The sequence below is a fragment of the Nuphar pumila genome, chromosome 5, assembly GCF_984573655.1.
Source record: "Nuphar pumila chromosome 5, dmNupPumi1.hap1.1, whole genome shotgun sequence".
Taxonomy (NCBI): Eukaryota; Viridiplantae; Streptophyta; class Magnoliopsida; order Nymphaeales; family Nymphaeaceae; genus Nuphar; species Nuphar pumila.
The window spans coordinates 667,246-694,908 of NC_143253.1; the positions used below are offsets into that span (position 1 = coordinate 667,246).

The 27,663-nt window shown below is 38.1% G+C and overlaps 2 protein-coding genes across 7 annotated transcripts in view; both read left to right on the top strand.

The window, feature by feature from the left end:
* The window catches only part of LOC149836385 (uncharacterized), a 53,486-nt gene extending 51,546 nt beyond the window's left edge, over window positions 1-1,940 (top strand). The window contains exon 5 of the mRNA XM_090005307.1: window positions 1,817-1,940. Within this exon, the coding sequence (XP_089861433.1) occupies window positions 1,817-1,906 (90 nt within the window). The 3' untranslated portion in view covers window positions 1,907-1,940. The remainder of the gene's footprint in view (window positions 1-1,816) is intronic.
* LOC149836387 (cysteine synthase-like) overlaps window positions 1,903-27,663 on the top strand; it is a 31,471-nt gene continuing 5,710 nt past the window's right edge. Inside the window, exons 1-8 of one of the 6 annotated variants that reach the window (XM_090005303.1) lie at window positions 1,936-2,160; window positions 2,755-2,864; window positions 2,954-3,011; window positions 3,187-3,226; window positions 3,296-3,450; window positions 3,842-3,979; window positions 4,330-4,381; window positions 4,467-4,516. In XM_090005303.1, coding sequence (XP_089861429.1) covers window positions 1,936-2,160; window positions 2,755-2,864; window positions 2,954-3,011; window positions 3,187-3,226; window positions 3,296-3,450; window positions 3,842-3,979; window positions 4,330-4,381; window positions 4,467-4,516 — 828 coding nt within the window. Of the gene's footprint in view, window positions 2,161-2,754; window positions 2,865-2,953; window positions 3,012-3,186; window positions 3,451-3,841; window positions 3,980-4,329; window positions 4,382-4,466; window positions 4,517-4,614; window positions 4,861-27,663 lie in introns of those variants that run through there. The other 5 variants (XM_090005306.1, XM_090005302.1, XM_090005301.1 and 2 more) reach the window with 5 other exon arrangements.

The window sequence follows — 27,663 nt, forward strand, 5'->3', positions numbered from 1 at the left end:
TGTCAAGCTGGGGGTTTGGGTAAGCTCAACCAAACCGGGGTGAGCTTGGCCTGGTGTGGGTGGTAGTCAAGTCAACAAAAACTGAGGAGGGGCTCATTTGGCTGGGGGTGGGGGAGGCTGGCTGAGGTATGGTGAGGTGAAGGTGGCTGCTAGGCTAAACTGGGTGGAGTAGGGAGTGGACCGGGTGGAGTAGGTGGCATGAGGGCTAGGTTCAGTACCACCACCTAAGGTGGTGACTGAGGCAAGGAAGAGGAAGAGGCAGGGGACAGAGTGGTTGGGGTGGTGGATGCAGCCACCAAAAGGGTGGTGATGAGATGGGGCTGAAAAGGGGGAGAGAGAGATGTTTAAGTGAGGGAGAAGAGAGGGTAAAGAAAGCAAGCGGGGTTCTAGAGAAAGGCTTGTAAGTGAGGGCTATTTATACCCAGAGAAGGAAGCCAAAAGGAATGCCATGTTTGGTTACACTTGTTAGAAGCCATGAAAAAAAACCATGAGAGTTAATGGTTTGAATTTTTTTTGGGAAACCATGGGTAATGCGTGGTTTGCTTTTTTATTGGACTTTGGGTTGGATCTTGGAGTGAACAATCCAAATCTAATCCATATCAGCCCAACCAGATCTAGTCTGGTTTCAAGGGTGGTTCCAATTTAGTTGAGGGGTTATGCTTCTTTCTAACTAGATCCCAACATATTTATTACATTTTCATCCAACTACCATAAAGCTAAAATTATTTATAAAATAATGTTTTATAAAAACATAACTGTGTATATATGGTTGACTGAACTTGGTCAACAAGAGTTTAGACAACTATAACCCTCGAGTTATAAAAATTCTCAAAACTTTCGAAAAATAATCGATTTGCCCATAAATTTGTTGGGCATACTCCAGATTTGTTTTGACTTTGATTTCGACAAAACAAAGTCAGCTCTTTTCGAAATTTTGATACGAACACAACCATGCACTCAAATAACATAAACTAGGTCTTTTAAAATGTCTATTATATTGGCATCGTAAATGTTAAAAGTACTAAAACTGCTGGTTATTAGAGAGAGAAAGTAATACTACGGTGACCTTTTCTCTATCAGACTTTTTAGATGTATTCAACATAATTTATTTTATTAATGAAATCATGTTTTTTTGAACACAAAAGTAAGATCTTTTAAGTCATAAAATTTTAGTAAAATCATGAGTCATTGATACATGCGCCCCACACGTGTTTTTTGCTTGATCATGACCCGTAGATGCACCACACAGGCTTCACTTAATCACGGGTCCCATGCTAAAGCATGTTTTCTGAAAACATGTCTCATTTCAAAAATATAAAACAAAGGTTACATCTTTATTTGAAAGTTTTCAGAAAAAAAAGTCGGCAGTGAGGAAGGACAGGATAAGCTTGGAGTCGTAGTTGAGCCTGACATGTATGGATTCGGATCCTTTCTGACTTTGAGGTGCTCCATATCCGATCATACCTGGCTTTTGAAAGACCAGCTGATGCAAGGCTTGGATTTCAATTCAAACTGGAAAACAGACCTGATAAACCTATCGGGTCTTGTCAGGTAAGACCAAACCACTGACATCCCTACTGCGGGCAACTATTTATTTCTTATGTATAGATTCAGTGACTCTTACCAGAATCGGCATCCAATTGCAAAGTTGTACTGAATCCCTCGGCCAAAGGAATTTATAAAAATATAAATAATGACAAAGAGAAGCGTTTTTTCATCACGTTGATGTTGGAATATTTTCAATTTATCGCCGATTTTTTTTACTAGGTTTTAACTTTTGGCTGACAAACTCATCCCCCCACTCACTGTTATGCAGATGGCACGAGGCCCGTGGATGTTTTTGGTTGAGATCGATATTTGCGAAAATGCCATCACCTTCCTCGAGTCTGAGATTAAGTTGGGATAGGAATAGGATGTGTTGGGGTTGCGGCAGCCATGGTTATTCCGAGTCTCTTGAACGTTCCGACTCGGATGCTCCCCTATGGTCTCTGCGGTCTCCCCTCTTCCTGGTTGTCCTCTAACAAGAGGCGGGTTCCGGTTCCCCCTTGTGGGTCCAAGAGAATTTGTTGCAGAGTCTCTCCAAAAACCAAACCAAAGGTTTCCGCCGCTCGTAGAAAGGAAGAAATCGACCCCCTCAACATCGCGAACGACGTTACTCAGGTACCCATTCTAACATCTAACATCTAACATCTCACATCTCTCTCTCTCTCTCTCTCTCTCTCTCTCTCTCTTTCTCTCTCTCCCCATTGAAGGGGTGAGAAAGTAAGTACCATTATTGTTCATCTTGGTAGAAAAACGAACTAAGTGAAATATATTTGAAGAGGGGGGACGGCAGCGGCAAGGCTATCACATATGGAATCACACATACAGTCATACTTATTTGAATCTTTTCTGCTCTTTCCTTGTTTGTTTATTTTGTTGCCCGAACTTGTATCTTTCATTAAGGCTCATTCGGAGGAAGAGATGGAAAAATCTCTGTTCTTCGAGAAGGTTCATTAAGTATCACTCAGTAAATGTTCATAATTTTACATTAACTTATGTTTTTTTCTTTTTCATTTGAGGATATACATTAACTTGTTAACATATCCAAATGGAAAGAAGCTTTCTTGGAAATGGGAAAAAATGTCACAAGTTTATGTCAATGCACAAGTCTATTTTCAATTTCCAAACGTGCTGAGAAGGGAGAAAAAAAAATTGTTAGAGAACTGCAGATGTTTTAGTATTCTATTTGCTGATTGTAGTAATTTGCATCAGGTGATTGGGAAGACTCCCATGATATATCTCAACAGAGTTGTCGAAGGTTGTGTGGCAAATATTGCTGCAAAGCTTGAGTCAATGGAACCATGCCGAAGTGTCAAGGACAGGTAAGAATTTTGTTACCATATGCCATATTTTGAAATGAGGCTGTGCTGATTTTGATGAAAACTTATCCCAAACCTCGTTTATGTGACAGAATTAGTTACAGTATGATATATGATGCTGAATTAAATGGAGCTATTTCTCCTGGAAAGGTTAGCTTCTCTCTTGTCTACAATTCATGTTTCTATTTTAAGTTTTGACATTGTTGTCCGCCTCAAAGTTTTGGCCTCCCACCATATAGCTTTAGTTATTCCCCTTGCAACATTGACCTTTTTGTCACATAATTTCTGGAAACGCATTGCTCAATTTCAGATTGTTCTTTTGCAGACAATTTTGGTAGAGCCAACAAGTGGAAATACAGGAGTTGGTATTGCTTTTATTGCTGCCTCTAAGGGATACAGGCTGATCTTGACTATGCCTGCTTCGATGGATGTAGGGAGAAGGGTTCTTCTTCGTGCTTTTGGAGCAGAGCTTGTTCTAACAGACCCATCTAAAGGAATGAAAGGAGCTGTTGAGAAAGCTTCAGAGATTGTTCGTACAACACCAAACTCGTACATGCTTCAGCAGTTTGAAAATCCAGCAAACACAAAGGTTGAAGCTTTGCACAAGCATGCTGTTCCCCCTGCATAAGCTATTTCATTGTGCACACACACACACGTACACTATATATATATATATATATATATATATATATATGAAAACTTGATTGGTTCGAGGGTTCATGGCATTTCCATTGAGCCAGAATTTTGGATCAGAAATAAGTTGCTAATGAGCCTTAGCAGGTTCCACCCTGTAACTTGGCAATGACTTTGGCAGCTTTTTCTGATCTATCTGTCATTTACACTTCACTCCAAGCTGGAATTCTCTTCAATCTGAATGAGATGCTTTAGTTGATACAGATGCTTGTATACAATGTTTGCAATCATCTTCTACTTGTGCCAGTTATTCCAGTTATTTTAAACTTTCATTTGAATGATTACAGATCCACTTTGAAACTACAGGCCCAGAAATATGGGAAGATACTATGGGCAGTGTTGACATATTTGTTGCTGGAATTGGGACGGGAGGCACTGTGACAGGCACAGGAAGATACCTGAAAATGAGGAACACAAATATCAAGGTTGGAAGCATTTTTTTAGCCTTTTGAACTCTTAGTCTGGGATTGTTTCTAACTAGTTCAACATTGTCGCTTCATTCTGTTGTGGGTTTCCAGTTGTTTGACTGGATAATAGGACTATGAACTAGGAAAGGGAAAAGGAAAAAAATGTGTGGTTTCATCTCTCCCTTAAAGGTCAACTTGGCTGTTGCATTGTTTACACTTCTCATTTAGCACACATTTGTTGTTCTTTGTACCTTCATGGCTTTCTGTGAAGGAATCTTTTTTTGACCCATTTTCGCTGCCTTCTTGCTTGTCTATTTGGTTTGTTTTTTGCATATTTGCAATATCTCATGTATACAGTTTTTGCCTAGGTAGTTGGAGTAGAACCAGCTGAGACTAGCATGATATCTGCTGACAGTCCTGGTGAGAGTCATCATATTGCAATTTGGAGCATTTTGAATATTTTCTTATACAAGCCCATGGGCCCTGATTTAAGCCATTGATGTAGGACATTTCCCTAAAATTTTGGATGTTAGATTGCTTGATGAAGTTATGAAGGTAATAAACAGCAATATCTTCTCAGTTTAATTTTGCTCTTTTGTTAGTTATGTAACAGTGGCTTATATTTTAAGCATCTTATTATATTTTGCATTCAGTTTGTTTTAGAACACCATTGACTGTAAGCACCAGTCCATGGTTATTGGAAGCTTCCATACCTGCAGAAGCTCACTTTTTTGGAAGATGCTTCAAAAACCGGTACCCTTGTGCTTCTAAGATTGCTTTCACGTTGTGTGTGGCACACTTCCAAATACATAAAGTTTTGGAACACTAATTGTATCATCATTAAAAGCAACACATTACACAATTAAGTGATTTCCCATTATTGGGACAATTGGCTGAATCCCGTGAAATCATTTTATAAAAGTTCATTGATATTTTTTCTCTGTAGTTTTTTAAAACATAAGAATTGTATTCATTGTTAATAAAACTCAAAGGCGCTTCAAGTAGTTCATTTAAAAGATCAAGTTTGGGAGGAAGTGCTCATGGCAATATCAGAAATATCTTGTTATCAAGATTTTTCCCTATGGGAAAGAATATAAACTAAATTGGTGTGATGGCATGATGGCTGTAGCATTTGGGTGCTGATCCAGATCCATATATGGATCCTATTTGTGATTATGCTGATTATGCCTCTAATGTATCTATTGTATGTTGTATTTTTTTCTTTGCATCAAATCAGTTTTACATTAATAGAAGGCTCATACACCAGGAGGTCCAGGACCCATATTGGGAATCGTGGACATCTGGAAACCCATATTCTTTTATCTCACTCTTCCTCTTTGCGTGATTGCTTTGGAGCATCAACTTGATACCAAAACTTGTAATTACTATCACATTAATATTGCAATATTTAAATATATAGAATATTTTGAAAGATATTCTATTGGCCTTTGAAAATGCCACGATAAAATCATGATAGTTTCAAAATATTTCTGATATCTGCAACTATGATTTATAATTTATTTCTAGTTATAAAAACTTGTAAACTATTATATACTCTTCTCAAAGAATAAATCTAACATGAATGATAGACTGATTTCACAATAGTGTTTTTTTAGTAACGTGAGTACTTCTTTAAAGGTGAAAACTTCAGTAGTAGCAAATGGTTGATAATTGTGACTTTTTTTTATTATGAATTGATGTAAATCCGACACCGGATTTATAGAGAAAGCTACCACAAGGTCCACAACTAAGAATTATCTAAGAAATTCTAAGAAATCTACCATTATCTAGAAAAGCAGGGAAAAGACAAGAAATAAAGGAAATTTAAATAACAAGAATGTAGATGAAAAACTAATAGAATACTCAGAAACGAGAGAGGAGAGAGAGAGAGAGAGAGAGAGAGAGAGAGAGAGAGAGAGAGAGAGAGAGAGAGAGAGAGAGAGAGACGTCATAAACATCAATTAGGTCTAATCTCCTTTAGTTTAAATAGAGATTAGCCAAAAGAGTAAATTTACATTTTTGTCCAAATAAACTTTAAAGTGGTTGACTTATCTTAACACTCCCCCTCAAGCTGGAGCATAGATATCAATCATGCTCACCTTGCAGCAACATTTTGAGAAACTGGACCTGGCAAGAGGCTTTGTAAAAATATCTGCAACTTGATCCTCAGAGATTACATGCTTGGTAGAGATATGTCCAGCTTGAACTATACCTCTTATGTAGTGGCAGTCAATTTCAATATGTTTTGTCCTCTCATAAAATACCGGATTATTGGCTATATATGTAGCTGCCTTGTTATCATACATCATCACCATAGGAGATGAAACCTTCACTTGAAGATCAGTCAACAAAGTTCGAACCCACATCAATTCAGCTGCCGTTTGGGCCATAGCCCTATATTCTGATTCGACACTCACCTAGAAACCACGGTTTGCTTCTTGCTTCTTCAAGAAATTAAGTTACTTCCCACAAATACACAGAATCCTGTAGTAGATTTCCTATCCTCTACAAACCCAGCATAATAAGCATCAGAGTAAGCAATTACCTCCAGGGTACCCCCTTTCTTGAATAATAACCATTTTTCAGGAGAAGATTTTAAGTACCTGAGTATCATCATTGTAGCATTCCAGTGTACCTCAATCGGTTTGTCCATGAATTGGCTAACCTTGCTTACAACCAGAGCAATATCAGGTCTAGTCACTGTCACATATAGTAACTTCTCTACTAATGAGTGATAGCTCCTGCTATCAACAACTTTTGACCCGTCATCCAATAAATGAACTTTGTGATCCATGGGAATATTTGCTGGTTTAGCTCCCAACATTCCTGTCTCTTTTAATAAATCAAGAACATACTTTCGTTGAGACAAAACCACGCCCTCACTGCTCCTGGCCACTTCAATGCCCAGAAAGTATCTAAGGGAACCAAGGTCTTTTGTAACAAAATGTTTTTGAAGATGAGCCTTCGTAGCTGCAATATCTTTCATGTTATCTCCTGTAAGGATGGTTAAAATGTATACTCAAAAACATTATTGTAAGTATAAATATATATACTTATATACATAGAGATACATATACATATATTATATGTATACATATCTCTATATATAAGTATATATATTTATATATTTTTTCCCTTTTTCTCTATTACCCAAAAAGGGTATTCCTGTCATTTCACATTTTGCGCATATTCCATTTGGAATATGCTGTATTTCCTTTTTTATTTTTTGTAATTCTTTCTTTAATTTTATTTTATAAAAGGTGCATTGGGGGTCCCCCCAATAGAGTCGTTGGGGGGCCCCCAACGGTCACAATTGTGACCATTGGGGGCTCCCCAACGACTCCTTTGGGGAGCCCCCCTTTGCACCCCTTTGCTCTTGTATAAATAGGGGTGTTCCCCCTTGTTGTAAAATAAGCTTGAGAGTCTCAAGCATTTGCTATTTTATGAAATACATGCCTTAGTGCATGTTTGCTACATTTATCCTTTTTTGCGTATTTTGTTCAAGTGTTGTGAGAGTGCCTTCGTGCAAAGTATTTGTGCTTGTATGCGTATTGTCTCTTTGTAGACATTTTCACATGGTATCAGAGCTCGGTTGGTGATTGAGGATCGTGGGATTCTCCTTTTTTCGAGTGCCTCGAAAACCGTGCCTTTGGATCTTTAGAGGTTGAAGTGGTGGATCTTGCTTCTCAAATATTTTAGAAGGATATTGTGCAAGCTAGAAGTTGAAACAGTATGTTGGTACGCCCTTTTTCTCCTTTTCTTTACTCCTTAATGGGTGATAAAGAGTCTCACTTTGCTCTTGGCTTCAAGTTAAATGGGTCCAACTATCATATTTGGGCCGGGAACATGGAGGCTCACATAAAAGGAAAAGGATTATGGGGTTTTGTGCAAGGCACAATTCTGGAACCGAAACCCAAAATAACCGTGATAGACGGAAGTGAAATCAAGATTCTTGAGGGAGAGGAAAGGATCAAAGCTCTTGAAAGGACACTTAAACTAACTTATATTTTTTTGTATTTTTGAAATGTGAAAGATGTAAATGAAATAAAATTGAAAATTAGGGTTTTACACCCCTGCAGGGTGGGCCGCCCTTGAAGAAAGTTTGAAAACTGATTTGAAAATCAAGTTTTTGAAATAAAGGGTTTTAAGAAGGAAAGTTTTTAAGAGAAAGTTTTAAAATAAAACCGAAGTTCTAAATCAACTAGAGTCCTAAATGGATTGAAACTCTTTCAGATGTGGCGCTAACTATGTGGGCCCCACATCAGGGTTTTGGAAAAGTTGAAATAAAGACTAAAACAGGTTTTGAAACAAAGTTGAAATCACCAGATGAGAAGCAAAAGTTTTGAAAACAGAGTCCTAAACTGACTGAAACTCTGGAACAGAGTCCTGAAATTTTGAAACTCTTAAATTTGGGTTTTTGAAAGACAAACAAAGAGATTTTGAAAGATCTTCTTAGAGATTAGTGAAAATGAGCAAAATACGAGACCAAGGTCAAAGTCCTAATCAACTGGGACTCTGGGATAGAGTCCCAAAATTTTGAAACTCTTAAAACTGAATCTGTTTTCGAAAAACAAGTAAAATAAAAGTAAAATGAGGAAATCAGAGTAGAGTTCTGGACCGATTGAAACTCTGGGGTAGAGTCCTAAAATTTTGAAACTGTATAATAAAGTCCTAAAATTTGAAATTTGATTGTTTGAAAGATAAATAAAGAAGTTTTTAAAAGATTTTCTAAAAAATGAAGTCAGGGTTAGAGTCCTAATCCAACTGAAACTCTGGAACAAAGTCCTGATTCGACTGAAACTCTAAAATTTTAACTTCTTTTGAAAGATTTTAAAAGATTTTCATGAAAACAGGTGAAAATAGCAACAAAAGATAAAGTCTTGATTAGACTGAAACTCTGAAATAGAGTCCTAGTCTGACTGAAACTTTAGAATTTTGACTAGAATGAAAGATTTTGACAAATTTTGTTGAAAACAAGTAAAAATAGAGATGAAAGACAGAGTGCTAGTCCAACTGAAACTCTATGATAGAGTCCTAGCTCGACTGAAACTCTGAGATTTTTGTCTTTTTGAAAGTCAGATGAGAAAGTTTTTGAAAACAAGTGAGAAACATGAATAAAGGATGAAATCGGTATGGAGTCCTAATCCGACTAAAACTCTAGGATAGAGTCCTAGTCTGACTAAGACTCTAAAATTTTGGGCCAAAATTAAAGATTTTGAAAGGTTATATTGAAAACGGGTAAAAATAGAAGTAAAAGGCAGAGTCCTAATCCAATTGAAACTCTGTAATAGAATCCTAGTCCGACTGAAACTCTGAGATTTTGGCTAAAATGGAAGAAATGGACAAGGGATAAGACTACTTTTGATTTAAAACCAAGATGAAATTTTGAAAAGATTCAAAAAGGTAAAAGGCCAGAGTCTTGATCCCACTAAAACTCTGAAATTTGAGAAATTTGAGAAATTTGAGAAATGAAGGGATTCAGAAGCGACACCACCTCGATGGGTCTCATATGAGGGTTGAGATCAATTAAAATTTGAGTTTGAAATGAATCCAGATTGTTTTTCTGAAGAAAATGTTTTTAAAATGAGGAAATATAAGATCCCGGGAGTTGACAAATGACAAAATATCGATCTGAAACTCAGGTGTTTTGAAATTAATTTTGAAAGACAAGTTTTAAAACTCGAATCTAGATTGAAAGATTTTGGAAAACTAAAGTTCTGGATCTCGAAAATGACATGCAATGCGATGAAATAACATGAAATGAGGCAAAATGATATGAAATGATATGAAATGAGATGCAAAAGGCAAACCCTGGATGATGGATTTAAAGTCCCGGACCCCTGGCAGAGACAAAGAATTGAACATTTTTATTCGAAGGCAAAGATTGATGATTGAAATTGAGCCAAAATGGAGATTGAATTCTGAAATATTTGAATTTGGGGCAAAATTCAGGCTCTGAATAGCCCTGACTCAGATGTCGACCAACTGGTTCCCTGAAGGATTCAGAGAGTGGGTCCCAGAGCGGTCTATACCTGTTCACACACATGGCTGCCTTCTTTTCGAGTTGAAATCTATAAGGTTTACCATTCTTTCGATCGCACATCGCCTTCTTTGCCGAGCAACGGATATGGGAGAAGTGTGCTGGAGAAAAGAGGATACCATCTAAGGAGAAAAAAGGGTTCGGTCAGCATCATGGCACCATCTAGGCTGGAGGGGAGGCTCTGATGGCACAAAAAGAGGTATGGCATGGCAACACCTTGAGTAAGAAAGGAAAAAGAGGAAGGAAGAGGCAACAATTCCGAGGAGGCAAAGACGCCTCTCCCACGTCCCATCATAGCTTAAATAAGCTATTCTAGGGTTAGATAGGTAGTTTTGTAAATTTATTAAAGAAAGACTTATTTTTTTAAAATTTACAAAACACCTCAACTCAATAACTAATTTTTAAAACAATGTTAAAACCTACACTAATTCTAAAAGGTGGTTGATGCCCCACTAGGGGTATTTAGGTATTTTAGGCCCTCTAAAGAATGGATCAGCTCTCAAATTTTGGATTTGGATTGGTACTTACCTCGTGATTTGATTCGAATACCTTCAAACTGCTCCAAATTGCTCGTTTTAGCTTCGTTTCTCGTGAAATTTGAACCACAACTTTCCTACCAGAAAACATATTTAAAATAACTAAACACGCATTTAAACATTAAATATGCACAAGATCATGCATAAGAATGTATAAAAATATGCGTAAAGTGTGCATGATCATATTCTCCCTTGCTTATTGTTTGCTAGTCCTTGAGCAAATTTTGTCTAACTCATTTTTGTGGGAATCACTGTTGCATTTAACATATGCAACAAGTCCTTTAAACCCTTGGGTTATCCCCGTGGACGTAAGGTCTCGTGAGGGTTTGTCGTGATGATACCCACAAATATTTCTGTCATGTATGCATTTAATCTTTTTAAAAAATATCAGGCATTCAAGAAAGCTAGTTTAGACACATATTTTATGAAATTGCATTCTCATAACAGCTTAGAGTCAAATCACGCCACCACATCAGTAAAATTTCTCTTTCTACCCTTCTAAAATTTGCAATTTTTTATGTCGCTCTGTCAGAAAATCATGCATATTCATATTATTGCCCATTTATCTTCACATATATGTTTTTTTTACGATTTTTCACAAGTTTTTCGGAGCAATGAATTTTCATTAGGCTCTTTTTTTTTTTCTGAGCACTATGTCAATTTTCGAGCTTTCGTGACTCACATAGTGAGCTTTGGGTCAGTGGCTCCCAAGCCAGACGACCTTAGGGCACTAGATACAGAGTATCCTTCAGACTTAATCGCTCGAGTCACTAGGCCTTAGATTTTCATAGTTACGTATAGTTTTCTCCCTGTCGTGTGCAATGCCTACACCTCTTAGGCTTTCTAATGGGTCCATATAGTGAGCTTTGGCCCGGTGGCTCCCAAACCTGTTGGCTTTAGGGCACCAAGTGTAGAACACTCCTTGGGCTTAATTGATTGAACCCAAAAGACCACAAGTGTTGACTAGACAAGAAGTCTGACCATCCTAGTTGTCCTATTCGCATGAGTGCAAACAATTTATATTGTATTCGAACCCAGCTACTAAGGATCAATTAAAACAATCAAAACAAACTACATGTTTGCCTTTTTTTTTTTTTATGTATTCATTGCTTCGTTCTTTTTTTAAAAAAAATCTGTGCATATGCATACATATGGTTCAAAACAAACTTTAACATTCATATACATTTCTTTTCGTTGAACTCCACATAAATAACCACTAGCTCTAGATTGGTTTAAGAATTTTTTTTCCACAGGGGGCTTAAAAATCCTCTAAAATATCAAATCCTGCAAAAATCACTAATATAATGCTGAAACTTGTTTTCTCAAAGCCTAATTTCTATGAGTTTTAACAAAAATAGACACATGGATAGGAAAATTTTTTGAGTGTGCATAACATACCCTCCCTTATGCTTAAATGACATTGTCCTCAGTGGCATACTGCAATGCAAAATGCAAATGCAAATGCACACCTAAGGTAAGGATAAGAGTATAATGGAAAGGATAGATACAACCTGTTCATGAGTCGGAACCCACTTGAGCTAGTTGTTGCCGCGTCCATGTACCACCACCATGCATTCTTAGATGCGTGGTTTTCTGCTGAGTAGGCTTTGTAATTGCTCTTGTGAGGCTCCTTTCTGTCCTATACCTGCAAACTCATAACACTAAAAAGCACATAAGATCCATATGTACATGACATTACTCAAACCCTATCTAGGAAAGAAATAACAAAATGCAAACCACACAAATTCTATCCTAAGCTATGATATAAAGAAAAGTGCTTGCCCTAGTCCTGGCAATCAACGAGATCCACATACTCGATATCCTGTCCCGTAGTGAGATTCGAGATATAGGGCTTCAGTCTCTGCCCATTGACCTTGAATATCTTCCTCGTATGTGGCTTAAACACTGTCACAACACCATATATGAACACTTCTCTAATAATGTAAGGTCCATTATATCTCGATCTGAGCTTGCCTAGGAAGAGCTGTAACTGGGAGTTAAAAAGCCAAACTTTTTGCCTTGGGAAGAAACGACTTCCGCCGAATGTGCTTGTCATGAAAAACTTTCGTTCGTTCCTTATAGATTTGGCATTTTCATACGCCTCATTATGTAGCTCCTCTAACTCGCTCAACTGCAGTCGTCACTCTGCTCATGCTTGGGCCATGTCGAAATTAAATTATTTAATTGCCCAGAATGCTCTATGCTCAAGCTCGACTGGCATATGACACGAATTCTAAAAAACCAATTGATAGGGCGACATGCCAATGGGAGTTTTGTATGTAGTGCGGTAGGCTCACAGCGTATCGTCTAATCTTTGCGACCAATCCTTGCGGTCTGGCTTAATCGTCTTTTCTAAAATGCGCTTAATCTCTTTGTTCAAGACTTTGGCCAGACAGATCGTCTGTAGGTGATATGGGGTAGCAATTTTGTGGAACACCGAGTACTTCCGTAAAAGGGAAGCCATGTGGATGTTCTTAAAGTGTTTACCCCCATCGCTAATAATCGCATGAGGCACACCAAACCTGCTAAAAATATTGTTCTTAATGAACTTAAGCACCACTTTGTAGTCATTGGTTTTGGTGGCCACCACCTCTACCCACTTTGAGACATAATCCACTGTCAATAAGATATATAAATTGCCAAATGACTGTAGAAATGGGCCCATAAAGTCGATTCTCCACACATCAAAAATCTCTACAATTAGAATTGGAACAAATGACATCATGTCTCGCTTGGACAAATTGCCCATTTGTTGACAACGGACACATTTCTTGCAGAATTCCGCTGCATCCTTATGCAGTGTCGGCCAATAAAATCCAGAATGTAAAACCTTAGCAGTCGTCTTGTGACCGCTAAAATGGCCGCCACATACTAGGGAATGTCAAAAACTCAAGATCGATTCCACCTCCTCCTCTGGTATACATCTGCGAATCACTTGGTTTGCACATGCTCATAATAACTCTGGGTCCTCCCAGAAATAGTACTTTGCCTGAGCCTTAAAGCATTGTATCTCGCTTTTAGACCAATGCTCAGGTATGGATCCAGTCGCTAGATAATTTACTATGTGTGCAAACCAAGGAACACGTGCTCTAGACAGCTAACAAACTGCTCATCAGTGAAAGTCTCGCCTATAGGCGTACTATCCACAGTGGACTCAACTCTTGGACGAGATAAATGATCTGCCATATCATTCACGCTCGCTCTTGTATCGAATCTCGAGATCAAACTCTTGGAGTAGCAGAACCCACCGAATGAGCCGACGCTTGGTGCCTTTCTTGGATAACAAGTATTTTAGTGCTGAAGACAATGACCTTGTATCCTAGCAGGTATGACCGAAACTTCTCTAAAGCAAAGACTACAACAAGCAATTCTTTCTCCGTAGTGGTGTAGTTCAATTGGGCATCAGAGAGAGTCCTGCTCGCGTAGTAGATAACATGGGGTTTTCGGTCTACCCTTTGGCCCAAGATCGCCCCTATGGCGTAATCTCACATGTCACACATGATTTCAAAGGTTAGTGACCAGTCGGGAGGTTGGATAATCGGTGCTATGGTCAAGGCCTTCTTCAAATGCTTAAAGGCTGCTACGCATTCTGAATCAAAGGAAAAGGGCTGGTCTTTGCTCAGCAGATTGCACAGCGGTCTAGAAATCTAGCTAAAATCTTTGATGAACCACCTATAAAAACCTACGTGCCCTAAAAACGATCTCACTTGCTTCACCGATGTTGGCGGAGACAACTTGGAAATAGCCTCGACTTTCGCCTTGTCTACTTCTATGCTTCTTGCCGACACCAGATGCCCAAGCACTATCCCTTACTGTACCATAAAGTGACTCTTTTCCCAACTTAACACTAGGTTTGTCTCAACAATCTCTGTAATACCCTTTTTAACTTTTCGAGACAGTTCTCAAATGAAGAGCCATAAACAAAGAAATCGTCCATGAAGATCTCCAAGTCCTTTTCCACCATGTCAGAGAATATGGGCATCGTATAATGCTGAAACGTAGCCGGGGCATTGCAAAGCCCAAATGACATACGTCAAAAAGGCAAAAGTGCCGTAGGGACAAGTGAATGTGGTCTTCTTTTGATCCTCTGGGTGCACGACCATCTGATTATATCCTAAATACCCATCTAAGAAGCAATAATAACTCTGGCCTGCGAGTCTTTCTATGATCTGATCAATGAATGACAACGGAAAGTGATCCTTCCTCGTAGCAACATTAAGCTTTCTGTAATCAATACAGACTCGCCATCCAGTGGTCGTCCTCATGGGGATTCTCTCTCCTTTTTCATTCTAAACCACAGTGAGCCCTGACTTCTTGGGCACTACTTGCGTAGGACTCACCCATTGACTATCGGAGATGGGTAAAATAATCCCCACATCCAACCACTTAACCACCTCTTTCTTAACGACCTCCTTCATATTTGGGTTTAAGCGTCTCTGCATTTCTCGCACAGGCTTGACATTCTCATCACAATATATCCTATGCATGTAGAAAGACAAATCAATACCCTTCAAGTCCACTACAGACCATCTAATCGCTGCCTTATACTTTGTAAGCATGTGCAACAACTGCTCTTCCTGCCGATGAGGCAGATCAACTTCAATAATAACTGGCAGTGTGCCGTCCTTTCTTAAAAAGGCATACTTAAGTGAAGCCGGTAAGGGTTTTAGCTCAAGTTCGGGAGGGCTCTCTATGGATGGTTTGGTATGGGACTCAGTTGGCTCAGGAAGGGATTCAAATTTCCATGAATATGCTGGTGGTCTGGACACGACATGAGACACATTTATCCTATCTAACATGTCCCTACTCTCTACACTATCGATGACTTCTACATTATCGTACAAATCAATGGGCATATAAGACTGCCACAAATCTCCAATAATATACATGGATGTATCTACTTCTAGAATCTCTTGTATCATGTCAATCTGGAAGCAAGCATCCTCCCCAGCTAGTCCCATGACAACATTGAAGATGTTTAAGCACACCTTCTTGTTGCCAAAGGAGATGTCCATTGCCCCTATACAACAATTAATGCACGCATTGGTTGTTGCTAGGAATGACCTGCAAAGAATAATCGGGGTCTGTCGATGTGCATCAACTCCTTCCATGTCCAAGATTATGAAGTCAACATGAAAATATAACTCGTCGACCTTGACTAGAACATCCTCCAAGATCCCTCTCGGAACCTTGATGGACCAATCTGCTAACTGCAGGGTCATCAGAGTTGACTTCATCTCCCCCAACCCAAATGAATCATAGAAGAATCCTGGCAAAATGTTCACACTCGCCCCCAAGTTGAGCAGTGCTCGCTCAATGATGATGTTTCCTATGACACGAAATGATTGGAGCTCCTGGATCCTTGAGCTTTGGTGGTGTTTGGTGTTGTAGCACTGAACTCACCTGCTCAGGGAGCACAGCTTTGGTAGGAGTCATGGCTCTAGATTTCCTCTTCTGCGTATATAATGTAATGAAATGGTGGTCTTCCACAAATGCACGAACAACTCACAAACATGTGTCTATTGGAGACACTACAAGCATGACCCTTGAAAGGGTATACATGGAAGAACACTTGAAAAATAAATAATGATTTATTCATAAACAAAATGCTTAAGAAGCATTGGATTCAAAGGAGAGGGGATCGTCCCTATTCATACAAGAATAGAGAGGGGAGAAAAGCTCTTCTCAAGGAGTCGTTGGACCTAGTCCAACGACTCTATTTGTAGCCATTGGACTAGGTCCAACAACTATATTTCTAGTCAAGATCTAATGTGATCTTGACTAGATAAATAGTCTAGTTCAAAATGAACTAGACGAAAAATAAAAATAAAAGAAATAAATAAAAATAAAAATAAATAATATATATTATATATATATATTACATTTTTACATTTTAACACTTCCCCTCAAACTTACGGTAGAATGAGCGAAAGTTTGTCCAAGAGGAAGTGAAATCTGAGAGCAGCGAGAGGCTTTATGAAGAAGTCTGATAATTGATATTCTGATGTAACATATGACAGATCAATGGTTCCATGTAAGAATTTCACTCTGACATAGTGACAGTCCATCTCAATGTGTTTGGTACGCTTATGGAATGTCCGGTTGCTTGCAATGTAGATGACACTTTTATTGTCACAATACATTTTTGAAGCTTGCGTCGCTTTAGCCCCCATATCTATTAGCAATCGTCTGAGCCAAACAACTTCCATAGTGGTTGGGTGCCTATTATTGGGATCACCTCCCCATTCAGCATCAGTATATGCAATTAAATTTAAAGACGATGAAGCAGACAAGAAGAGTCCTCGTGAAAGAGAGGACTTTAAGTATCTAATAATATGCAAAACTGCTCCCATATGCACAGATGTGAGAGCATGCCGAAACTGACTAACAGTGTGAACATCATGTGCTATATTTGGCCTAGTAATGAAAAGATAAGAAAGTGCTCCAATAAGCTATTTTAAGGAGTAGGCAAATTTAGATTCAGATATCAAATACTCACGAGGGGAATAAGCAACTTCAATGCCTAAAAAATATCTTAATAGACCTAAGTCAGTCATTTCAAAGTGAGTTTTAAGAAGAGTTTTGATATTTGCAACTCCCTGTTTGTCGTCTCCGGTGATGATCATATCATCCATATAGATATGGAGAATAATGATGCATGCATCAGATTTCTTAATAAACAAAACAGTGTTTGTTAAAAAAGGTTGAAAACCAATATCAAGTATAACATAACTAAATCTGTCATACTAAGCTTTTGGAGCCTGTTTAAGACCATAAAAAGCTTTTTCTAGACGAAGAGCTTTACTCTTAGGGATACTAATACCAGGCGGGGCTTCCATGTATACTTCTTCAATGAGATTCCTATTCAGGAAAACATTTTTGACATCCAATTGAAAGATATGCCATTTTCTAATGGAGGCCAAGGCTATTAAAGATCTGACAGTGGTCATACGGGTTACATGAGCGGATGTTTCTTCATAATCGATGCCATACTCTTGGGCATATCCTTTTGCCACTAGATGGGCCTTATACTTTTATAGGGTTCTATCACTTTTGGTTTTGACTTTGTATACCTACCTACAACCTATAGGTTTCTTACCTGGATGAATATCTTGGATAGTCCAGGTGTTGGCCTTTTCTAATTCATCCAATTCTGTTTTCATAGCTTCTGTCAATTCTATATGATTTTTGGCTTGAGAATAGGATGATGGTTCAACATATGATTGTATTAATGCAATGACTGTCCTATATGTGGGTGAAAAAGATTCGTAAGACAAAATTTTTAGGACTATAAATTCTAGACGTCATTCTGGATAGAACTTCGGAGTATTTTTCTAATGCACATGGAAGATTTTGCTCTATACATCTTAAATATTGTAGACTAACATCCCTATGGATTTGCTCTCCATTATCATCATCATTTTCAACAACAATAGGACTTTGATCATTGTCAAGTTTATATTCAAAATTACATTTATTAGATTTTGAAGTCAGATCAATTAAAAAAGAATATTCAGTGACATCTTTGGATTTTTCGAATTCAAAGAAACTTTTTTTTTTCTAAAAAAGATACATTTCTTGACACATAATTTTTCATTTTGAGAGTCGAAAAACCAGTAGCCTTTTTTATTATTAGCATATCCTAAAAAGGCACATGAGATTGCACGTGGAGAGAGTTTGTCATTTTTGTTGGTGAAAACAAAACATTTGCATCCGTAAACTCTTAATCTAGAATAATTCAGAGCTAAATTAACAAGTTTTTTTATTGGAGTTATATTCTTTAATGAGGAAGTTGACATCCTATTGATGAGGTAGGTGGCAGTCACGACCACCTCAGCCCAAAAACCTTTTGGAACTTGATTTGCAATTAGCAAGGTCCTAGTAGTTTCCATAATGTGCCGATGTTTATGTTCGGCTAGGCCATTCTGTTGTGGAGTGTGTGGACATGATCTTTGATGTGTAATGCCATATAAATTGAGATAGTCTTTAAATTCTTTGGACATAAACTCTTCACCTGAATCAGTGCAAAAAATGAAAATATCATTCTGAAACTTATTTTTAACCATTTTATAAAATATTTAAAAGTTAGCAAAACTTCAAATTTATGTTTAAGAAAATAAATCCATGTCTAGAAAAGTCATCAACAAAAATGACATAATATGCATAACTACCTTTGGAAATAATTGGTGCTAGACCCCAAACATTCGAATGTATTAACTCAAGTGGTCGTGAAGGAACAAAAGTTCTACTAAGAAATGATAATCTTTTCATTTTTTCAAGAATGCAGTCTTTACAAGAAAAATTTTCAGAATTATAAAATTTTCCCAAACTTAAAAAATATTGAATTTTAGACATGTGAGGATGACCAAGTCTTTTGTGCCACAAATCTAATTCTAATTTCTGAACATTATAACAAAATGCATTATTGGACAATTCCAAAAAGTCCATGTAATAGAGTTCTTCTCTATGGCCTTCCCCAATCAGCTTCCCTGACTGACAATCCTGTACCCAAAAACCATGAGAAGAGAAAGATATATTATATCCATAGTCAGATATTTGCGAGACAGATAAAAGATTCGAATTTAGTTTATGGATATATCTAACTTTTGGAATAAATTTTTTTTTGGATTTTTAAAAATTTTCAAAACATCCTACTCCTTTTATTTCAAGAGATGTGCCATCGGCTGTAAAAACCTTCGATACACGAGTTATTTTTAAGACATTCGAATAGACTATTGACATTTGGGGTCATGTGAAAAGAAGCATCAGAATCTAAAAGCTAAGGAAAGTTACCTGAACCGGAGAAAGATGCAACAATCGCTCCAGTTGAGGCTTCAGTTGAGGAGGATACCCCTTTGAGAAGAAGTTGGATTTTCATCATTTGAGCCATAGATATATGTGCATCTTGATCTTTTGACTTAGATTCAACATATGCAACTCTTTTTTTTTCTCTTCTTTTTAACTTTGGACATTGAGGCCTATTGTGCCCCAGTTCATGACAATGATGGCAAATGACTTTTCTTTTGTCAAAGTCACCATTTTGCCTTCCAAAATGAGGCGGCTTGTAAGTGTGAGTATGATTCCTCGGTCTAGACACAGTTAGAATTGAGTCATCATCAACTTTTATAGTACTTTTTCTAAGTCTATTTTCCTCCATAGTGAGCTCTTCTATAGTATCAACAATAGAAGAAATGTTTCTACTATGTAAAAGGGCCGATTTGGTGGATTCAAACTCTGGCCTTAGACCATTCACGAATTGATAGAAATGTTCTATATCGAGTTGCTTTTGGCGAAGCTCGATATCTTCGGCACAATGCCATTTGGACTCAAGAAGATCCAACTCTTCCTAAAGTTCGGGCAACTCATTGTAATGCTCTCGAATAGTTTTATTGTTTTGAGTCATTGTCCGAACTTTGTCTTGTAAATTGCACACAATTGCAATATCTTTAAGAGAATACATGTTTTTAAGATATTCTCAAGCCTTATCGGCATGCTCAAACTTAGCAAGACTAGTGCATTTTTTAATGTCTACGCTATTAATTAGCCATGACATAATTTTTGCATGCCCTATTCTCCTCTTTTGTTAGATGAACCTCTTTATCATCCTCTTTCTTGGTAAGAGATAGTTTAGGTTCCGAATCAGAACCATCCACTATATCCCATAATCATTTTTCCCAAATGTGGTGCTTCATAATCAAAGCCCATATTACATAATTCGTATCATTTAGCTTCATGATTATGATGGTGATCTTATCGTTGTCATTCATCTTTTACAAGGGTAAGAGAGGAATAGATGGGAGAAGAGAGAGAAAAAAAAGTAGACGAGAATAAGAGAGAGGATACAAAACAAATTTTTGTAGCACAAGTCTTCCTTTCTTCAAACAAATTTTCTTGAGCCAAGAACAAGTTGATGAAACACCTTTTGCAAATGAGGCATGGAAATCAAGGCGGAATCATTTCAAGATCTAAGGTCTCCACGACTCTGATACCATGTAATGAAATGGTGGTCTTCCACAAATGCACGAACAACTCACAAACATGTGTCTATTAGAGACACTATAAGCATGACCCTTGAAAGGGTATAAATGGAAGAACACTTGAAAAATAAATAATGATTTATTCATACACAAAAATGCTTAAGAAGCATTGGATTCAAAGGAGAGGGGATCACCCCTATTTATACAAGAATAGAGAGAGGGAGGAAAAGCTCTTCTCAAAAAGTCGTTGGACCTAGTCCAACGACTTTATTTGTAGCCGTTGGACTAGGTCCAATGACTACATTTCTAGTCAAGATCTAATGTGATCTTGACTAGATAAATAGTCTAGTTCAAAATGAACTAGACGAAAAATAAAAATAAAAGAAATGAAGAAAAATAAAAAAAAACATATTATTATATATACATATATACATATATATATATATATTACATTTTTACATTTTAACACATAACTCCTTTTGGAACTTGGCATAGGTTGGGACCTGTTGTTTTGCATCAAGCAAGGGGGGATTAATGTACACTTGCTTAAATAAATCCAACGTCTTCTGTATCTTCACTCCCTGCTTGCCTAAAGGTTTGGGGTTCTGAAGTGCTTGGGGAAAGGGAGGCTTGGGAGTATAAACTTGAGGGTTCGGCTCCCTTGTCCCATGGACTTTTTCTTTTGAGCCTTGTGTGTAGTCTGGACCAAGGTTTTAAAAACCAGTGACTCGGGACTCGACTCGTTCTTTATTGACTCGTGACTCGGCAGGTCAACTCGGTGACTCGGACCGGGTTTTGTTAACTTTTGATTTTAAAAGAAAGACAATATATAAATTGTCATTTAAACATATAAAAGTTTGTAGAATGACTTAATTACTAATTTAATTGATTAATAAGTAAAATAACATCAAGTAAAACTGCTCTTAATTCAAATCTCACATTTACTAAAGAAACTACACAGGCATGAACAAGTCTTTCAAGTTTTCTTACAAATAATCTTTAGCCGTTGGTGGCAATATCTGCAAATTGAAGACTTATTCCCAGATAAATGAAAAGCCAAAATGAATATTTATTTATGACAATTAAGAATCATAATCACATTACTTAGCAAAAAACTTGTCAATAAAATCTGCAAAGTGGATTGTTTGTATTATAAGTGGTACCATCGTGAGATCAACGACTTAGAGAAGAAAACTATGACAGAAAACATAGAGTGAGGGAACTTAGATAGTTTTGGCATTTGTTACAGATGATTTGAAAATCAGAGATAGTGACAAAAGATGAATGCTTCCAAAACTGTCACTTGCATTGTGACTGAATTTATCAACAACTTACTGTTAAAGATCAATCAGAAGCCAAATTGTTGAGGACTACCTCATTTTTGAGATCATTTTTTGGTGTGGAATCACATATAAAACACATTTTCACTGCAATCAGGTGTTCTATCTTTTATGGTGAATGTAACCGAACATGACCTTTTTTTTACATGCTTTATTAGAACAAAGGTATTGCACTCTAATCATTGTGTAGCAGCATGGCGGTTGGAAAAAATTGCCCATAGACTGTTACTAATTTTGTGATTTTATATTAAGTTGGTAAGCCTATTGTTATTATGCTATTTGTTCTTTGAAAAATGAACACTTACAGGTTGTTAAATGTTATCAATGTACAGTAAGGTGGCTGACATTTATTAAAGAAACTACACAAGCAGGAACAAGTCTTTCAAATTTTCTTAAAGACGAAAGTGCCCAGAACTCGCCTGAGTCAGCAATTGAGTCAAGCAAACCGAGTTTGCCTTGCTGGGTTGACTCGTTGGAGGGCCGAGCCGAGCCGAGTCAACCGAGTTGACTCGGCGAGTTTTAAAACCTTGGTTTGGACTTGTTGTCAATGTGGCTCAGAGGACACTGGTGCCTTACAATGGTACTGCTTTTCGCTCCTAATGGCTAGGACTGTCTTTGCCTGCTTTGGATGTGAGTCAGTTATATGCAGGCCGACAAACATAGGTTCCTTCTCTTTGGTATTTTCTACAGGTTGGCTAGGTAGGCTACCCTCCCCTCGTCTGTTCAAGGTCTCTGCAAGCTGTCTCATCCGAAGTTCTAACTTAGAAATGAACTGGGTATTAGAATGCAGGATCTGGTTATACTTATCCATGGCACTTTGGTTGCTTGCTTTCATGTCTTCAAGTGCGTGAAAAAGTCTCTCCTCAAATGGTTGAGGTGCGGGCTCTATATGAAGAGGTACAAGTTGGGTAGTTCTCGGGAAACACAGTTCTAGAATACGACTGGTCAAAAGCATTAGGTCTGGCTTGGGATGGAGGTGGGGCAGAAGTAGTGGGCTGAGAGTTCTTCCAGAAAAAATTTGGATGATTCCTCCAACCTGGGTGATATGTGTTGGAATATGGGTTGTTCACAGGTTTGGGGAATCCCTGAGCAATTTGGACTTGCTCCTGAATGAACTCGGGATACTGGGTTGCAGATGGGCACTGAGTAACAACATGGGCTGGACTAGAACATAGGGTACACACTGGATGGACTGTAGAGGGTCATGCAAGAAGCTGGTCAAATTTCTGAGTGAGCAAATCCACTTTGCTTTGCAACTCAGCCATCACACCAATTTTGAGGATACTTTCTTTCTAGGAGTTGTTCGGTGTGACCCTCTTAGATCGTGAGGTAGAAACATGATGGAGTGAATTCTCACTCAACGTTTCAAACAATCTCCATGCTTCATCCTCGCTCTTAAGCATGAAAGTACCCCCACATGAGGCATTCATCATCTGACGGTTTCGTTTAGACAATCCATCATAGAAGCACTGTATCAACTGCCATTTGGGCACCTGGTGGTGGAGACATTTCCTAAGGAGGTCCTCTTTCCCAAGTTTCATGGAATTGCTCGCCATCAAGCTCAGAAAAGCTCATAATGGCTCGCCTGAAATGGTTTGTACGACCTATGAGAAAGTATTTCCTAAGGAACTCTTTTTACATTTGATCCCATGCGCGTATCTCAACCATGTCCAAAGAATGAAGCCAATGTTTAGCTTTATCTTTGAGCGAAAATGGGAACAAGGTGAGACACAAGGCATTCTCATTAAAATTTTGGATCCGAACTGTAAAGCAGATCTCTAAAAACTCGTCAAGGTGCCTATAGGGATCTTCATGATTAAGGCCGTAAAATGAAGGCAACATTTGAATAACGCTGGCCTTAATCTCGTACTGTGGCGCTCCTGCATCAGGTCTTCGAATGCAGGAGGCCTGGGTATACTTTGTAGGGACTAAGTACTCCCGAAGAGACTGTGCTGGCACAATTTGCTGCTGTTGGTCACCCATTGTATTCAATTTACGAGAAGAGTGTAGAATCTTCTCAGGATCCTCTACAAAGGGATGTAACAGGGCAAGCTGCAACCAACGACCTTGCATAAACTGGCACTACACTAGTTATGCACCTAACTTAATTAGAATTCTATCTAACGTACAAACCACGACAGATAATAAGCTAAAGCAAATAAACAACCACCACTCAAGTGCAGTTAAAGAGACATAAAGCAAACTAGATGCTCAGTTGTCTAAAAGGGGTATCCTAGTACATGGGCTGGGCAAAAAAATTAAACTGTCTCTAGGGCTAACACTCAACGTGGTTCTAACAATCTTAAGTAAGAAATAAAAGCAATCTAAGCAGTCCTAGAATATTTGCAGGAAAATAAACTAGGCAATCCTAAAAAAAAATGCAAAAACAAACTAACAATCCTAAATATCCGTAAACAAAAGTAATAAAGTGAGTACTTGGTTTTAAACCGCCGTTTCCCCAACAACGACGCCAAAATTTGATGCAACTTTTCTTAAAAGGATTTCAAAAGATATTTTCAATGGAAAAAATTGTCAAGTGTAAACCGTGCATCAAATTATATATAACCGGTTCACACTAGTGGTGAGATCCGGGTCGAACACAGGAAAACGTGTCAAAACCTTGTACTCCAAATAAGACATTCTTTATTGCCTTGCAGATAAACAAATATGCAACCAAACCTATTACAAATATACGAGCAAAAAAAAAAAATATTACAACCCAAAATAAATAATTGGCCTAATGCCTTAATAATAAAAAAAATAACAAGTCTTCGTCTGCTCGCGAACTCGCTACTGTTGTCCTCGTGTGTACGGGCGTGCCTCAATATGCCTACCGTAGCCCTTGTTCCACCTAAACTCAATCAGCTCGCGGAACCACTTGTAAAACACGAAACAACCACAAAAACAAAGACAAACTAGACTATCTAATCTAGCTGCGGTTAGTCCCAATAAAACAAATAACTGAAATGAATCTAATTATAACAGATTGCTGCAACTAAATCTAAGAAAAGAAACGACTTTGACTAGGAAGAGACTAGCTCACGATTTTGCCAAAAACTGATTTTATAGAACACGTGAAACTCGGTTTTATAAAATCTGCTCAGAACCAGATTTTTATCATCAAACTTGCGTGAATCTTTTGCAAAACCGTTACCCTAATATGCTGACCGCTAACTAACATGCTAACCTAATATAAAAATTAGTAAAACTAATAGCCAACCACTAAAACTAACCAAAAAAATAACGCGAACCAAGTCTGGCCGATCGTTTGCGGCTGATCAGACTTGATCGGTAGATTGGGTTGGGCCGACTGGCTTCCCTAGCTGCTGGTTTTCAAAAAACGAATTTAAACAAAAATAAAAATTGATTTTTAATGCTGAAATAACTGTAAACATCCCTAATCTATATGCAACAAAAAAGAATAGTAAAAATCCCTAATCTATATGCACCTAAGCTAAAGAAGAGGTACAAAAGAGCGTACCTTTTGGCATCTTCGAGGAGCTTGGGGGAGAAGAGAGCGGTCTATACCTGTTCACACACGTGGCTGCCTTCTTTTCCAGTTGAAATCTACAAGGTTTACCATTCCCTCGATCACACATCGCCTTCTTTGCCGAACAACGGATATGGGAGAAGTGTGCGGGAGAAAAGAGGATACCAGCTAGGGAGAAAAAAGGGGGTTTGGTCAGCATCATGGCACCATCTAGGCTGGAGAGGAGGCTCTGATGGCACAGAAATAGAGGTATGGCATGGCGGCACTTGAGTAAGAAAAGGGAAAGGGAAAGGGAAAGGGAAAGGAGGGGGCGACAATTCCGAGGAGGCAAAGATGCCTCTCCCACGTCCCATCATAGTTTAAATAAGCTATTCTAGGGTTAGATAGGTAGTTTTGTAAATTTATTAAAGAAAAGCTTATTTTTTCAAAATTTACCAAACACCTCAACTCAACAACTAAGTTTTAAAACAATGTTAAAACCTACACTAATTCTAAAGGGTGGTTGATGCCCCACTAGGGGTATTTAGGTATTTTAGGCCCTCCAAAGAATGGATCAGCTCTCAAATTTTGGATTTGGATTGGTACTTACCTCGGAATTTGATCCGAATACCTCCAAACTGCTCCAAATTGCTCATTTTAGCTCTGTTTCTCGCGAAATTTGAACCACAACTTTCCTACCCGAAAACACACGTAAAACAACTAAACACGGACATTTAAACATTAAATATGCACAAGATCTTGCATAAGAATGTATAAAAATATGCGTAAAGTATGCATGATCAGAAAGTCAATAGCCTAATCGACTTTCCCAAGTCTTTCCTCTCTCTCTCTCTCTCTCTAGGCAACAACCTGCGACCATGGGTGTAATCTTCAGGTATGCCCGTCTCTCTCTCTCACTCCTCTCCCTCTCTTGCTTCTCTCCGTCTCTCACTCGTGACTCCTCTCCCTCACTCTATCTCTCTGCCTCCCACTCTCTCTCTCACTCTATTTCCCTTCTGTCAGTCATTCTTCGACGTCCACTCAGTACAACAGTGGGGGTTCGACTGACCATGAATTGAGGGGATCGGGGTCTGACTTCAATTCTCAGAACACCTTGGATATTAGTTTTGAATCGTCGGGGAGGAGCGCGTTTTTGAGTTTTTCTCAAAGGCCTAGTAGCAATATTCATGTTTTCACGTTCTCGGAGATAAGAGCTGCAGCAAAAAATTTCAGTCCTTCACTTATGGTAAGTGAAGGAGGATTTGGTTATGTGTACAGAGGAAGTCTCCTTAGTGTGGATGATCCCAATTCGAGGCAGGAAGTGGCTGTGAAACAATTGAATAGAAAAGGCTTGCAGGTTTCCACCCCCCCCCCCCCCCCCCTCCCTTTGAATTTCATTTTACATCGTATTTTTGTTACATTGATGTTAGAAAGATTTAAGAAAAACTTCTTCATCTGTATTGCAATGAAATTGTCATATGTATACCCCATATATGTTGAATTTTTTTATCAATATTTCTCGTGTTCTGTGTGAAAAGTGTTTGTCCTTTCATTTTTAGATCTATTATTTGGCATCCATTTTTTATTGCAAAAATCTATACTCTTTGTTAGACATGGCTTTTGCTTCTTGAATTGCATGATTACCCTTCTGGAATTCCAGTTTTTTAAACTTTGAATGAAACTAAGATGAAGTTTCATGGTCAATTCTTGTTGTACCACAAATTGTCTGGTCTTATGCTTTTGATGTTGTAAGTTAATGGGAAAGGCAAAGAATCAGAAATCGCTTCACGGGGTTTTGTAATGCTCTGTTTTCATCTTTACATGCTTTTAAAATCTCTGATTAGTGTACTTTATCATTGAATTTCTTCTTGGGTCTATGTTGATTCTTTGAAAATTTGATCTTGTTAACGTGTTCCCCCCTCCCCCCTCGGTTCATGGGTGATTTTTTTTATATGAAGTTATGAACTAAATATAATGGTTGAGACTAGGATTCACTTTCATAAGAATAAAGTGTGGGGTCTGCAACGGTGCATATATGGCGAGCTCCTCACTTTGTTTGGAATTTGGGTTATGCTGGTCAAAACTGAAAACCTCATGTATGAACAAGGAATATCAATAAATATCTTGGGGGACTTCTAGTCTTATTTATGTGTTTTTTCACTTACCTTTCGATTCCTACTTGCTTCTCCTTCGAATCCTTATTCGCTTCCAATTCACTTCCTAGGTTGCTTCTCTTCTTGCTTCCGAGATGATTTTTGGTTCGCTTATAAGTTGTCCCGTGCTTCCTGCTTCCTAAAATTTTGGAAGTGTCTCGCTTCTCAGTTCTGCTTCCCCAACTGG